The sequence below is a fragment of the Microtus oregoni genome, unplaced genomic scaffold, assembly GCF_018167655.1.
Source record: "Microtus oregoni isolate MIOR12 unplaced genomic scaffold, Mior012 000005F_ref0000423, whole genome shotgun sequence".
Taxonomy (NCBI): Eukaryota; Metazoa; Chordata; class Mammalia; order Rodentia; family Cricetidae; genus Microtus; species Microtus oregoni.
The window spans coordinates 47,841,674-47,856,975 of record NW_024543064.1 but is presented as its reverse complement, the minus strand read 5'-3'; the positions used below and the strand labels follow the sequence as shown (position 1 = coordinate 47,856,975).

The following is a 15,302-nucleotide window of genomic DNA, read 5'->3' as shown; positions in this document are numbered from 1 at the left end:
ACTGAGAACACTAGCCTGGGAGGGACCAACCCCTCTGAAGTGTATGACCCAAAGGCAGTGTACTTCCCTGACCTCTTAGTGTCCAAAGCTTTGGGTCAGGTGAAACCAGAGCCTGAGTTGTTTTCTAGTCAACTGCTCTCTTCCAGGTACTTTTACTGTCAAGGTGTGGAAATCACTGAGAGGGTCCCAACTACAAGCAGGTTTCTGAACAAAGGAAAGAAGGTGGTTTTCTGGGACTAGAGCCAACCTTCTCGTGTCACCTTTGGAGATGATGGTGTCACCTAAGCCCTGTACCAAAAATGTGATCTTGTTAAGTGCTTTGTCTCTTTGGAAAGCTTCAGCCATGTTAATTTGGGAAAGTTTCTAATGCTGGGATTGGGTCCCAGGTAGTCTCAAATGACTTTTTTTGGGGTGGCCTCGAACTCACAGAGATCTTGCCTGCCTCTGCCTCCCCAGTGCTGGGATTAAAGGTGTGCCACCAGTGTTGAAGGAGCTGTGGGTTGCATTCCGCCACCCAGTTCCCGCTACCGGTTAGCTTTATTCAAAATAATTACACAGAAACTGTATTCTTTTAAACACTGCTTGGCCCATTAACTCTAGCCCTTACCAGCTAATTCTCATATCCCGATCAACCCATCTCTAATAATCTGTGTAGCATCAGTCTTACCGGGAAAGATTCAGCATGTCTGACCTGGCAGCTTGCTTCATGGCGTCTCCCCGGGAGAGGGGAACATGGCCTCTGAGCTCACTTCCTCTTCCTCCCAGCATTCTGTTCTGTTTACTCCTCCCACCTATGTTTTAACCTATGAGGGCCCGCCTACCTTTGTTCTAACCTATCAGGACAAGCAGCTTTCTTTATTAATTAACCAATGAAACAACAGAGATAGAAGACCCTCCTACATCAGTGCAGGCTTTGGAGTTCAAGGCTAGTCTTGAGCTCAATGGTGAGATCCATCTCAAAAAAGTGAAGGTCTAGCCTGGAGAGATAGCTCAGTGGTTAAGAGCACTGGCTGCTCTTTCAGAGGACCCTGGTTTGATTTCTAGTACCTACATGGTAACTCCAGTCCCAGGGAGTCTGCCACCCTCTTCTCAACTCCTTGGGTACCAAGAACATATGTGGAGCACATACTTATATGCAGGCATAACACACATACACAGAAAATAAAAATAAATCTCTTTAAAAATTAGAAATGAAGGGTGGGAGATGTGCTCAGTGGTTAGAGCACTTGCCTGGTATGCTCACGTTCCTGGTTTACTCCCTAGTACAGGGCGTGGGGTGGTAGTGGTGCAGAATTCATGAGCAAGTGGCATTTCCTGAAAGATTTTCATGACAGGAAGACTGGGCTCACACGTCTCAGGTGGAATTTCAATAAAATTCCAGTGCAGCTGTAGAGTGGACATTTTAGACTCCTAGTGTTTTGTAGAATCTAACTCAGCTTCTCAATGTAACTAGTTTCTTGAGATGATCTCACTGTGTAGGCCAGGCGGCCTTGAACTCTTATCTGCCTGCTTCAGCCTTGCAGGTGCTGGGATTGCAGATTTGTACCACCACTCCCTGGAAACCAGCCAAGTGGGGGCGAAGCGACTGTCCTGACCATAGGACTAGTGTGGATAGAGCCACATGCTGTCACTGTTCTTTAGGATTTGTGTGAGTTTTGCAGGATGGTTGTATTGGAAGAACACCTATTTAGCCTTCTTTTGAGACAGAGTCTCACCCATGTAGCCTAGACTTAACCCAGAACTCATTATCCCGCTGCATCGTTCTGAGTGTTGAGATTGCTTCCTGGGCCACCATGGTCAGCCTAAAGCATCTATTTACAGAACATAGGTATCAGAATCACATATGTAAGAATTTTCTTTTTGGATACTAAATTAATGGACATTTGAAAAATACACAAATAATACAGTATTTAGGGCTGGCAAGATGGCTCAGTGGCCAAAACACTTTAGTTTAATTACTAGAACCCACGTAGTGGGAGGTGAGAACCAACCCCAACGAGTTGGCCAACTCTGACTTCCACATATGTGCATGCACACAGACAGACAGACAGACAGATAGGTGGCTTTTTAAATAAAAAGAAATCTCATTCATGTCATAACGCAATATTGCAACTTTGTTTAAATTCCAACAGTTTTCTGTTATTTGAAAAATTTTTTAAAAAACACTGTTTCTCAGACTCTTTCCATACTGCAACCTCTTGCAAGCACTGTCGGGACAGCAAAACTAATAAGGCAGATTCCATAGAGGGCCATATAACCTTACGAGGAGACAAGGCACTTGGGAAGCTGCAGATCCATGTTTTGAAGCTCACTAACTGGAGACAAGGCACTTGGGAAGCTGCAGATCCTTGTTTTGAAGCTCACTAACCGATGATTCATATCACTTGAGTCCTGGAGTTGTCGAAGGCCCTGGGGATGCTAACCCTTGGGTTTCTAAATGGACCACATATATTCTGTGTTTATGAGAAGACTCAATATCAGCTTCAGGAAGTGGGTCTCTGGCTCTAAGTATGTGGACTGTAAAGATTCTTAAAACACCCATTTCACCATTTCCCTCCCCAGTTAAAATCCTTTTTACAGCTCTTTTTTTTCTTGGCAGATACACATTGGTTCGATACACATTGGTTCGATTCTCCACTCAAAAACCTCACTAAGTGCCCATTCTTTTGCATAATTTCTAGCTCTTCTACCTGGCTTTCAACCTTCCAGTCTAAATGTCTTTTCTTTAGTTTGGTTTCATGTCCAGTCCGCCCTGTGATACGAGGATTTTGTTACCATATGTGTCTTTGGTCATTGTTGGTTCTGGGCTTCTTTCTAGAATATAAGCCTTCCCAGGGTGGAAATACTGCCCTGTTCTTTGAATACAGGCCCACAGTGATCTGGTCCTTTAGAAGGGTTTTCCTGAGGCCCAGGGGCCTGAAACAGACTCCACACAGTAGGGATGCTCCCCTAGGGTCAGAGACAGCTCCCAGCCTGAAAGCGGGGCTTAGTCCATACTTTCTTTAGTGATTCCTACTGTGTGACAGACATTCCCAGCAAATGCTCAGAAATGACTTTTTTCTTAAGCTCTTTTCCTCTTGAAATCCCATACCAAAGTCAAGCCCCCACGTTGTTTTCTTCAGTGACCTTCCCCTCTGTGAACTCCAACAGCACACAGCCAAGCAGTCGGTGTGGCATTGCTCCCCTCTCTTCCCTCCCCCACCTCTTTTAAATTAAATTCCCCTCACAGTGAGGGTGGGAGTTCCCTGACAGCACAGGACACCCCCATCCCCATCCAATGACTTCTGAGTCTTCAAAAAAGGACTTGGTTGGCTAGGATTTGGTTAAGCACCAGCATCTAAATCTGGAAGGTTAAGCACTTCAGTTTGCTATTCCTATTATCCTTTATGGAAATCTATGCCTTTATGGTTTGGTTTGGTTTTTCACAGACAGAAAATGGAAGGTTTATGAACTATTAAAGTGCTACGCTCAAGAATAAACATGTGGTTATTAAATACCCTCGCCTTTCAAGGTGAAGCAACATGGAGCTGTAGGGGTCTGGCTGGGTGAGGGGAGTGGACGCTGGCACCTATGCAGAGCATTTGGGCACCTCTGTTTCCCATCTCCAAGCGGCTGGGCTGCCATGCATGTTGTCATGAATATTACTTACAGCAAGTTACACCGACCGCCGGCTGAATCTGTCCAACACGTGGACTTGATTTGTTCTCCTTTATTCCCTGTGAAAGCCCAAATAACAAAAACAAGCCCAGGGACCCCTGGGAACCTTTTTTGCACTTCAGGAAGTGTTTGCAGCTCGTTCTGTCCCCTTTGTTCTCAGGGTTCTTCATCTGCCAGCCCTCTTGGTTTTGAATACTCCAACAGGAAATCAAAGGATCACAACTGGAAATTTTGCTGGCTGCAACTACTTTCTAGTTTCCCTGCTAAGTCAGAGTGCCTGATGTTTTCTCTTTCCCTGTAATTCCCTCTGAGTGGCCCTAAACAGGCAGCCCTTTGTGAAGGTGACACTTACCACCAACTTGTGACTCACCAACATATTTCACTATTCAGAGTTCTTGTTGGTTTGAAGGGTAATGAATGTGAAAGGCATCAGACCAAGGAATTGATCGTTTGTGTGGTCTGTCATGATGGTGTTGTTGTTGTTGTTGTTGGTGGTGGTGGTGGTGGTGGTGTGTGTGTGTGTGTGTGTGTGTGTGTGTTGGAACTGAGCTTAAAGGTACCAGAAGAAAAAGAAATTGAGGTTCAAAGACTATGTTGTTAGATTGCTCAGAGAGTTTACAGATTTTTAAGACAAAAACGGATTATTATTTTTTTTTAATCTTAAGGATAAAATAACTTCTTTTTTGCTAGCTGGTTGAGCAAACAACCAAACTACAGTAACCGTCTGTGTGGTTTGATAAGTTAGATTACCAGGGACACGAATCATTTATGCTTACCATGTAGGTGTACTGTAGTGTGACCAGGAGTCATGGCCTAAACTAATTTCTAGAGAATTAGCTTTGGAGCTAGACACTCAAGAAGCCTGGAAGGAAATGAAGTAAAATATAAACAACATTGGTTTTCCCTGGGCAGCCCGACAGATTTCTTTCTTCCTTCTTTAAGTGGATTCAAGTTTTCTACAGGAAGAGTATTTAACTGTTAACTCGGCTACAGGAATAATACAGAAGTGAACACTCCCGTCACCTCCCCATTCTACCAACGGTATGTGGGCATAGTGGGTAGATAGCTCCAAAGAGGGTTTTTTGCTTTACAACTAGCATAGAATAGCTGCCAGCAAGACAAAATTTCTCATGTTTTGAGAAGATTAAGTACAGTAAGATAGGCGGATGGTAGTAGAGAGGTAGGCATGGTGGTGAGCACAGCATAGTCATGATATTCTGAGTGCACTCCCAGTCCGTTTGCATCCTGAGCTGGAAGTGTTCATTTCTGCAAGGGTCTAGCCCCTGACTCCTGTGAGCCTCATTCATGCTTTAGCCATTCTCATTGCTTATAGCAAGTTTGCAAGAAAGCAAGTCAGTCTGCGGGGCTGTACCTGGGGTGTAATTGATTTGTGCAAGGCCATCTGCTGGGGCCCCCTTCACTTGTGTTTTAAATTTTCCAGTGCAGACTTTCTTTTTCCAACAGTTTTTAGTCACTAGGCCTTCCCCTTTGTTAGGAAACGACAGCAGCTTTGTCTGGCTCCTGCCAGGCACTGTGGTGTTAGGATCGAGTTTTTATGGCAAGGGGTCAAGTGTGAGCCCCCGTGTTTTATTTTCTCCCGTGCATGCTCTTAACTGCCATGATCTAGTGAAGATGAACTTTTTTTTTCTTTTTCTTTTTGTGGGTTCTGGTTGAATCTCTGAATGCAAACCCTACTCTGAGTTTGGCTTGTCTTTGAAAAAACAAAGTGTGTAATTTTCTTTGTTACAAAGGAAATATGAGAGGAGAAGGGGGAGGGAAGAAAATGTATGTAAATTCGCCGGTCACAGGCGAGCCCTACTCTAATTTGATTGTGCCTCAGTTTTACACAAGCCGTCTCTTTTTATATGCACTTTGGAGTGAGTCTTGCTTTGCAGCTGGATTTGACCGCACGTTTCCTAATGGTCAATTTGAGGCGAATTAAACCTCAGGACCTTACTTTCTTCATCTATAAAACGAGGGAACAATACAGGAAAAGCTGGGACCCCTTGAATGGCAAAGGATTTCTCTCTCAGCCGCCGTGAGCATCATTCAGAGGGCTGGAATAGTGGACAAAGCAGCTAGCAGAGCCACCCAAAGACAATGGCTTCCCACTCCTTTGTCTCTCAAGGTCCTAGAATGACTTTCCCAGACAATAAGAGGGAGCATTTAGAATGGGATTTGATTGTGAGACTATGGGTGACCACTAAGGAGAGGAGAAGCAGAGGTCCTGCATAGACTTGAGTCCCAAGCAAGTTGCTAGTCTAGGGGTTTTTGATGAGACATTTGGCAGAAGCTGGGATGAGGCAGAGAGAGGTGGATTGGTCAGTCCGGTCACCCCACCCATAGGATGTCCAAGTGCCTCTCAGACTTGATCATGTCCTTGCGAATAGCTTCCAGGCAGTGGTTTTCATATAGGGGGCGTAAAGGGAGAAGAAAGGTAACACGAAGTCAGAGCAGAACCCTTCTGGCATTCTTCGCTTCCAGCCAGGAAAGAACTAAGGAATTTTTGGCTTCTGGCAAAGGACAAGAGTCAGAATTGGAGGTCCCGACCAGTTTCTGTTCCTGTTGTCGTCACTCTGAAGGGCTGTGGTAAACATTGTGAATATTTTGAAATTATGTGTTGTAAAATAGCTGAAGGCCCTCCAGTCCCTTGTCATCCAGATCATAACATTGTCCGTAACACACCCCCACACACGGAATGATATTGTTTATTTAAATGCTATTTTAAAGACACAGTAACACAAGTTATTATAAACATGCTTTTGACAGCCACAGGCCTTGTTTCCGGTTTGTTCCTTGTTGTTGGACATTTTGTTGACTTTAAGGTTTTATTTTAGGGGGTAGCCTTCCCAATATGCTCAGCAAACTTTTTCAAGTCACATGTTCAAAATGAGCAAGTTCAGGGATTAAAGAAGGGACTGTTTTTGCAGCAGCAGGCTTTGTGACCTTAGGGCTCAGAATGATCATCAGTCTTCTCCAAGAACGCCTTTCTCCTGGGCCTTCCAGGTGTGTAACTGTGATGTCAAACAGTCTGACCAAAATCAGACACTGTCTGATCCCGGGCTGAAGGGACCCGAATCTGGGAAAAGATTATTCTTGGAGTACACCTACACTCCATTCCCCCAAAGCACTCCGTTGAGTCACCCCTGATTCATTTCCCAGTGATTTTGGAATTTTTTTAAAACTAGTGGTATTGGGGCTTCAGTGGTTCCTGGTGGTCTGCTTGCGGAGATGACAATGTTAGTCTTTATTTTCCTCCTCTTTGTCCACCATCCCCAGAATCACAGCAACAGATCCAGAGCCGGATGAAGCTGTTAGTGAGCTGTCGGCCATATGGACTGGCCACAGAGACCCATAAAACAGCATGGGACTAAGGTTTGCAGTGAAAACACAGCCCTTAGTTTCTCAGCAAAGACCAGGGAAGGAGAGCGGCAGCATCTCATTAGGCTTGGTGGGGTATTTATTTCTTCCCTGTGGCATGGTGCTGTAGCTTTCATTTAAATGACTTGTTAAAATTTGGCGAGGCAGGTAGTGGAGCGAAGGTGGGGCCTGCTGTCTGGACTGACCGTCTTATTAAACACCCTTGTAATTGTTCCTCTTCCAACAAACCAACTCTCTTGCCATCTGTTAAGGTTAATTAAATAGAGTTGAGGGGGGTGGGGGCAGCTGTGAGTTAAGACTAGGGATCAGCAGACTCTGGAGTTAGTAGAACCATGGAAGGTCAAGGCTGTACCTAGGCTTTGGAGGGAGGAAGGATGGAGAGAATATGAAAAAGGATATGTTTGATTTTTTTCCCCCCTTCTATCAGACAATCCATAGGAGGAACTGCATTCAACTGATACTCTCTATGTCTGTCTATCTATCTATCTATCTATCTGTCTGTCTATCTATCTATCTATCTATCTATCTATCTATCTATCTATATCTTCCTGAGACAAGAGTTTCTCTGTGTAACAACCCTAGCAAACCTGGAACTTGCTCTGTAGCCCAGGCTGACCTCAAACACACAGAGATCCTCCTGCCTCTGCCTCCCAAGCATGTACCCACCCTGCTGTATCTTTTTCATTCTTAACCTTGCACGGAAAGTCGTTTAACGGGGAAGGAAGGAGACAGGCAGTGCTTAAGAGTAGAATGTGTAAAAGGTAGGTTGTATTAAATTGTGTTATGTTTAGAATATGTGGTCCAATGAAACTCGAGTGAAGAAACCTTTTTAATTGCAGAAAATTTAGGTTTATATAGCACTATTGGGTGTGAATTAGAAGAATTAAGAGTCATTTAAAAAAAGAATTGAAAATTATTACATGTTTAAAATGCCGTGGTGTGATTCCTATAGCGCATCAGGGTGGGCTCAGGAGACGTGCCAGGCGGATTGTGAGGTGTTTCTCATTGGGACAGCCCAAGATCATCCACTTAAGAGACTGAATTTATGTTTGTCTTATTAGGTATTTATGGTAGTCCAGTAAACACTTCTCCTTTTATAAATACAGTTTTGAATACATAGGAGCACATTTGGCGGGGGGGTGTTTCAAAGAGACTGCCTGGAATGCATGCTGAGTGTAGTTTTAATGAAGTACAACATATTGGGAAAAAGCACACAGCTTTAAGGACTGAACCGATCCCCTGGTCAGTAAAGTGCTTGATTCACAGGTGTGAGAACCTGTGTTACATCCTCAGCACTCATGTGAAAAGCCAGCAATGCTGGTACTAGCTTGGAACTTACATTTTGGTGCTGGAGGGATTGAAGACAAGAGATTCTTGAGACTTGCTAGCCAGCCGGCCTAGTCTAATTGGTGAGCTCCGGTCCCATGAGACCCTGTCTCAGGAGGAGAGGGGTGGTGCTCTTGGGGTTGGCACCTGGGGTTGTCCTCTGGATGCTATTCACGTGCATGCACGTGGACCCTTGCATGCACACAAACACTGGTGCACAAACTATTTATTTAAATAGTTTGAAATATTTATTTAAGAGAGCACAGCTTGATAAGTCCTCATAAAGTCCAATAATCAGCACTCAGAGTGAAAACCAGAGTGTAGAACAGTTAAGACTGGCTCACAAGGTGTTTGCCTGAAGATCAAGGACCCATATGGTAGGAGAGAATAAACAGAAGTTATCCTTTGACCTCTATACATGCATGTATGGGCCTCTCTCTCTCTCTCTCTCTCTCTCTCTCTCTCTCTCTCTCTCACACACACACACACACACACACAAACCAACTAAATAAATAAATGTAGCATTAGGATGACAACCAGAACATTTCCACATTCCATAAGTCCCTGCCATCTCCTGTTCTGATGTGTCATAGTGGTGATGTGCCGTGGTGATGTGGTGATGTGCCGTGGTGATGTCCCACAGTAAGAAGCTTTGCTGCTGCCGTGTGCCCATTCTTGAGGAGTTTCTCGGGGTGCAGACATTCTGAGGGCGTGTTGTCAGTTCAGTTCCTGTGGATCCACATGTAGGCCGCTTCTGGGTTTGTACTTTAGGAGCAGCGTGGCTATGCGCATCCTTGTACTTATATCCATATATCTTAGTGAGCATGAGCATATCCCCATGCTTCTGTCAAAGGTGGGAGCTGCTGAGTCATAGGATGAACATGTGGTTGGCTTTAGAACATGGAGCGAGTTTTCCAAATTGTACATAATGCAGATCCAGTGAGCAAAAGAATAAGACATTTTATTGTTTTTTTAATTATGGAAATAAACTTAATAAAAGGATTTAGCAAAAATATTTTTTATTTGAAAATAACTTTACGCCTCCATACCTATTAAAGAATATTTTTACTTTTAGTATCTGAGAACTTTCTAGAACAGGAAAGAGTAATGAGAGATAGCAGGCAGTGTCTTTGGTCTTCACTTTTGGGGCCTTGCAAACTGCGGAGAAGTTTTGCTCCCTTGGATGGTGTTCATGAGCCAGGCATGGCAATGAGTGGCTTCATCTCAGCACGTGGGAGGCAGAGGCCAGTGAATCTCTGAGTTCAAGGCCAGCCTGGTCTACAGAGTGAGTTCCAGGACACAGAGAAACCCTGTCTTGGAAAACAAAACAAAACAAAATTCAAATTCTGGAATACCTTTGGTTCTTCAGGAAATCAGGCTAAGGGAAAGTGGCAATTTAGAGCACAGAGCAGAACGGTGGCCTTAGCTCCTAGTCCCCCGGCCCTAATTTGTTAGTCTAGTAATTCATCCAAAAGACAGAATGAAGGTTTTGTCCTGTCAAGAATACTCATCGATTTCGTGTTTTCAGGAGACACTTCCATTTTCCATGTCCTCTAATAACCAGGAAACATTTACCCTAAGGTCACCAAAATGTCAGCTAGGTTCCATAATTTTGAATTACTGTCACATGACCTACAGACCACCACTCCTCACTCTCCCAATAAGCAAAGTTGTATTTTGTTTCTTCTGCAAATTTCACATGCGGTACAAAGTACAAAATGAAACTGTCTGGGACTCGGATTGTCCCCCAAATTTTACATCTTGCTTAAAATAAAGCAGGAAAAGCTCAGATCTCAATCACTGTGTGTCGAGCTGCCAGCCCTGCCTCCACTCCCTCCACTCCGTGTCCCATACCCAAATTCTATACAGTATTTCTAGACCATCCGGAACTGCAAGGTGGTAAGTACCAGTTTGTTTGCTAGTTCAGCTAAAAGCTCTGCCTCTACTTAGTTCAAGACCTAGGTTCAGGCCTCAGCACTAAAGTTTTGCACCTGGCCATAGCTCCTAACTTTCACACTGTGAAATGTTGTTTCAGGTACTTGCTTTTGCCTACACAGGCAATTATGAAGATGAAGTGCAGTAATTGATGTGAAATTGTAAGCTATAAAAATTGTAAACTTTGGGGAAGCTGACCAGCTCTTTTAGAGCCTGGTAGGAATTACTCGGCATCGTGTGACTTGATGTGCACACATAAGCCAACTTTTAGACCTGCTGCCAGTCACAATGCGTGTAAGTTCTGCTGGCCTCTCTCCAACATCAGTACCAGGGGAAGGGTGCCCGGCAAAGACTGTTTCCTTTGGTGATAGCACTGTCACCCCCGTGCCAGGGTGCTTAGAGGGGTGTACTCAATAAAGAGTTCACTGATCACTACTGTATATATCTAGGGCTTGTTAATTTAAAATGTTTGTCTTATCAACCTAAATTGATTAGGTATAGACAGTATAGAAATGGACCACCTAAAAATATTAGTCTTATTACTGTTACGATCATGTGCACGACAGGGATTGAAGCAACTTCATGGGCTGGCGCTGGCACACACACACCCTTGAACTATTGAGTAATCTTCTTCCTCTTAAGAAAACATGGGCACATCACATTTGGTCCCTGGCGGGTGTTGGCTTGGGCACAGTGGGGCTGGTTGGCTTCCTGGGAGTCTCCCGCTGGAGAACCCCTGCCGTGAGAAGACTGAGTACACTCACCACGACCTGACATCGCTGCTTCAGTCAGGTTAATTCTTAATGAAAATGAACTGAGTATCTTTTTGAAAAGGAAATTATAGAAAAGTCTGGAATATAATCTGGGATCGTGGTGAGTGATGATGTCATCTTAGGCTCTGCAGAACTAGAAATTTAGGGCTGTAATTTCCTTCCACCTGAACCCCTACACACACACATACATACATACATACACACACAGCCATACACACATACAGCCATACACACACACACCCATACACACACGCCCCCACACCCACAACCACACACACCCCACACCCATACACATACCCATACACACACACACACACATACACACATACACACATACACACACACACACACACACACACACACACACCATCCTGTTTATCTCTCCACTCAACTGGGATGGAATCTAGGGCTCGTGCCAGGCAGCTTTGCTGTCACTATACCACATTCCCAGCCCCATAATTCTCTTTAAAAAATGAGACACGTTTTGGGATTCAGAACCCTGACGCCCCTTGATGCTCCAGCGAATCTGGAGCCGAATTAATATGTACGAGAAATGACTAATTAATGGATTAATAAATTCTAGTTAAGGCTTGCCGCCAATTAAGTTCCAGACGTGATATATCTTGGTAATAAATTTGTTATGCAAAACTTAAACAGCCAGGGAATCCTAAGGAGAGGAAAGGCTAGGAGTGTGAACTCTGGAGCCACATGGCCTGGCTTCAAGCCCCAGCCTTGCTGTGAGTGGTTTTTGATCAACATTTTAACCCTCCAAAGCTCTTGGGTTTTTATCTTTATACATAGAGTCTTTTACAAAAAAATAGGCACACAAGATTCCATGCGTGCATTGCACTAGGTTTTTATATCTATGTGTTGGGATAACAGTGGTATTTATTGGTCAGGGCTGGAGAGGTGGCTCAGCAGTTAAGAGTGCTCAAACGAAGACACGGGTTCCTTCCGGAGTCAGGGGATCCAACACTTGGACTCCGTGAACACCTGCACTCAGGCCCAGCTGCCTTCACACAGGCACACAAACGTGCACTGAAAAAAAAATTCAAATTATAGTGTCTGTCATGAAGGAGTTTTTATAAAACCATTTAAGCTGGATGAAAAGGGTGTTAGAGAGGCCAAGGTGAGAATTCAAGGCAGAGGTCAAGGCCAGCTTGGGCTACACGCTAGTGAAACCCTGTCTTAAGACACAAATGACTGCCAAACAGAAACACATCAAAAAGAAATATTAACACATGGAATAGGCTCAGATATTTATCCCATCGTAAGCGTTCTGTAAATCTTAACCAGTGTTGTTATTATGAGCCCTACAAGAAGCCATGAAAACTGATAAGACTGCTCAGTGTGTAAAGTCTCCTCCCGACAAGCCCAGAGAACCAGCTTTTATCCCTGGGACCTACTTGGTAGAAGGAGAGGACTAACTCCCAAAAGTTCTACACACACGCACGCACGCATGCACGCATGCAAACGGGATAAATAAAACAAACATAATTTAAAAGTTTGAAAAGACAACATTCCTCTTGCAGCATTATTTTGAGGATAGGCAGGCATGGCAGCATCTGTGGAATGCATGAACATAGCCCATGGGGTAGGATGGGTAGTATCGTGATCATTTATTAATTCTAATTTTCCAAGCTGAAATTCCATGACTGTCCTTCTGGGTGCTTACGCTCCCCACTCTCTGCTCCCACCTACCCGCCCCCCCCCCCCTCAGCCCCAGGCCCTGGGTCCTTCCTTCATTTGCATTCTGTTTAGGTTGCACTGGGACTTGATGAACTTGGCACTTGCCTTCCCGCCACAGCCACACAGGTGTGTTGGGCTGTCTGGGATGCTTTCCCAGATGCTGACAAATGCTTGGCAGCTGGTTAGAGAGGAGAAACAAAACATTGGCTGGCATCTTCAGATCTGACCCCTGATTCATCTAGAGAGCTCCGTGGCACCTTTGAAACTTTAAGGCAAATGATGAGGCCCTACCCCTTCTCCATCCCTACTACCCCCCCCCCCCCCCCCCCCCCCCGCTATGTACACAGCTTGGCTTTTCATCTTTGAGTTTGTTAGGTATTCCAGTTGAGTCTCAAATCTACAGAGATATTTTAACTTCAGGTGCTGTGTGGAGGAGTGAGTGTGAGGTAGGCGAGGCAGGACCCTGCAGAAGGTGCCAGTGGGCCACAGCCTGGCCCGGTGTCTTCTCTTGAGGCCACACATAGTTGGCAAGTGTCTTTGTTACTCTCCTGAGGGGCTTGCTTGGGGAATGGAGGTGATAGATAATATGGGGTGGGTTACTGGCCCGATCGGCACATGAGAGGATATGGAAAGAATTCTTTTCAAAGAGTTTTATTACATTAGATGTCGGAGCCTGTAAACAATTACAGCATTCAGGGAGTGCAGGATTTAAATGAGAAGCACAACTTTGCCAGATTACGGCAGCCGGATAAAATGGCATGGGCTCCGGAAATCTGTAATTAAATGTATTTTTGAAAATGAAAAATATAGTGTAACATCTGGTTTATTTCACTACAGTGCTTGGGTAATGCTTAAATAAATAAGTCTGACTGACTTTGGCTGATATTTACATTACTCTCTGTAAAAATCGCTGTATTTTAATTAAACTCGTTTCTACTTGAATCTGTCGATGTTGCAGGCAACAGATCGTTCACACACGTATAGAAAGTGAGTGGTAGAAAACCTAACATTCATTTTCTCTCTCGTTGCAGCGGATCTTCAACTCCTTGGTTTACACGGAGAAAATCTCAAATGGAGAGAGCGAAGTCCAGCAGGTAAGATGCTGTGGGTCAGGGCACCTTGGCTTTGTCTTGGTTTTTTGTGGGGCTTCTTCCTGGTAGCCTCCACTAGAGGCTTACCTCTTCCACTCTCCTACTTACATGGAGTCTTCCTGGATAATGGTGACCCTGACATTTCAGGGACTTACACACTGTGGCTGATTGACAGCCATTCCTGGGGTTCCTTGGAAGCATTTCCTTTTGCCATGAACATCTGTGAACTTGCCAGATCTGAAACTAATGAAATATGTTTCATCTGATGTTGAAAATAGGCATTGAGGCTTTGAAATAGACTCCCATTCTGGCATCTGTATGCGCTCACTCTTTGGCCATGGCAAACACCGTGTCGTGGCCCCATCCTCCTCCCCCTAACACACGCACACACACGCGCGCGCGCACACCACACACACACGTTTTATATTGTCAGTTTTATGTAAGAGAATCCTAATAGCTTCCTCATGAAGTTCTGACGGTGAAGTAAGTGGTCAGACCAGTGAAAACAGAGCTAGCTCATCTTGGTGGAAGAAGGCTCTGGCATTGCAGAAGCTCCTGCAAGTGGGCTTCATGTGCTTTTTCTTTCCTCTTTCTAGAATTCTCCCCCACCCCCTTTTTTCCCTTTCCCTTCTTTATCTTCTTTCAGTGCTCTGTGCAGTCAAACTACTTAAAGGCCAGATCCTGTTTGTTTATAGCTAGCTGGCATTGTTGGCAATGCCTCCTGCATGAAGACATGGTATTGGTGAGCTTGAACATAAATAATTAGCACGGGATGAGAAGATTGGTACAAGAGGAGGAGGCTTTAATTTCAGGTGATCCACCGACTTCGTCCCAGCCTGACCATCGACAAGTAACTTGAAGCTAGGTTTAAAACTCCAGTGAGAAACTGAACCAGGCTCCAAACCAGGGTGCAGCAGAGGGCTTGCCCAGGACAAAAAGACAAATATAACAAAATGTATCATGATGTAAATTGTGAGGTTTTTTTCTGTTCTTTTATTCATGGAGACAGCTTGACCCAATCTGAGCTTTTAAAGCACGCTCTCAGAAGAAAGGCTTTGCGTCAGGGTGAAGTTCTTAGGGCTAGGTATTTATTTACAATCTAGTGCTGTGGGCTAAGCTCAGCATTTCCTGTTTATAGCTGGGGGGCCAGTGGTAGTCACTTTTAAGTGGCCATGCGGGGCTCGTTTTTCCTAGTTTGGATACTGTTCAGGATGAATAGCCGGAAATTGCTGTTGGTGTGCCACACTGAGTCTTGTCTTCCTAAGTCCCGGCTTCCCGAGAACTAGAAGGCACTTCAGAATCATTCAATCTAGAAGGGTTGTTATGGACTACGTTTTCTACACAAAGCCTGCTCGCTAGAGGAGCTGTTTCTGGTAGACACTGCTATTTGATAACCCTTTAAAGAATGCGATCTGGGGTATCAGGTTGAGCCTCTTCTCTTGAAGTAACA

At 44.6% G+C, this 15,302-nt stretch overlaps 1 protein-coding gene across 1 annotated transcript in view; it reads left to right on the top strand.

Annotated features, from left to right (window-relative positions):
• Positions 1 to 15,302, top strand: part of Cachd1 (cache domain containing 1) — a 231,960-nt gene that overhangs the window by 72,666 nt on the left and 143,992 nt on the right. Inside the window, exon 2 of the mRNA XM_041652659.1 lies at positions 13,793 to 13,855. Coding sequence (XP_041508593.1) covers positions 13,793 to 13,855 — 63 coding nt within the window. The remainder of the gene's footprint in view (positions 1 to 13,792; positions 13,856 to 15,302) is intronic.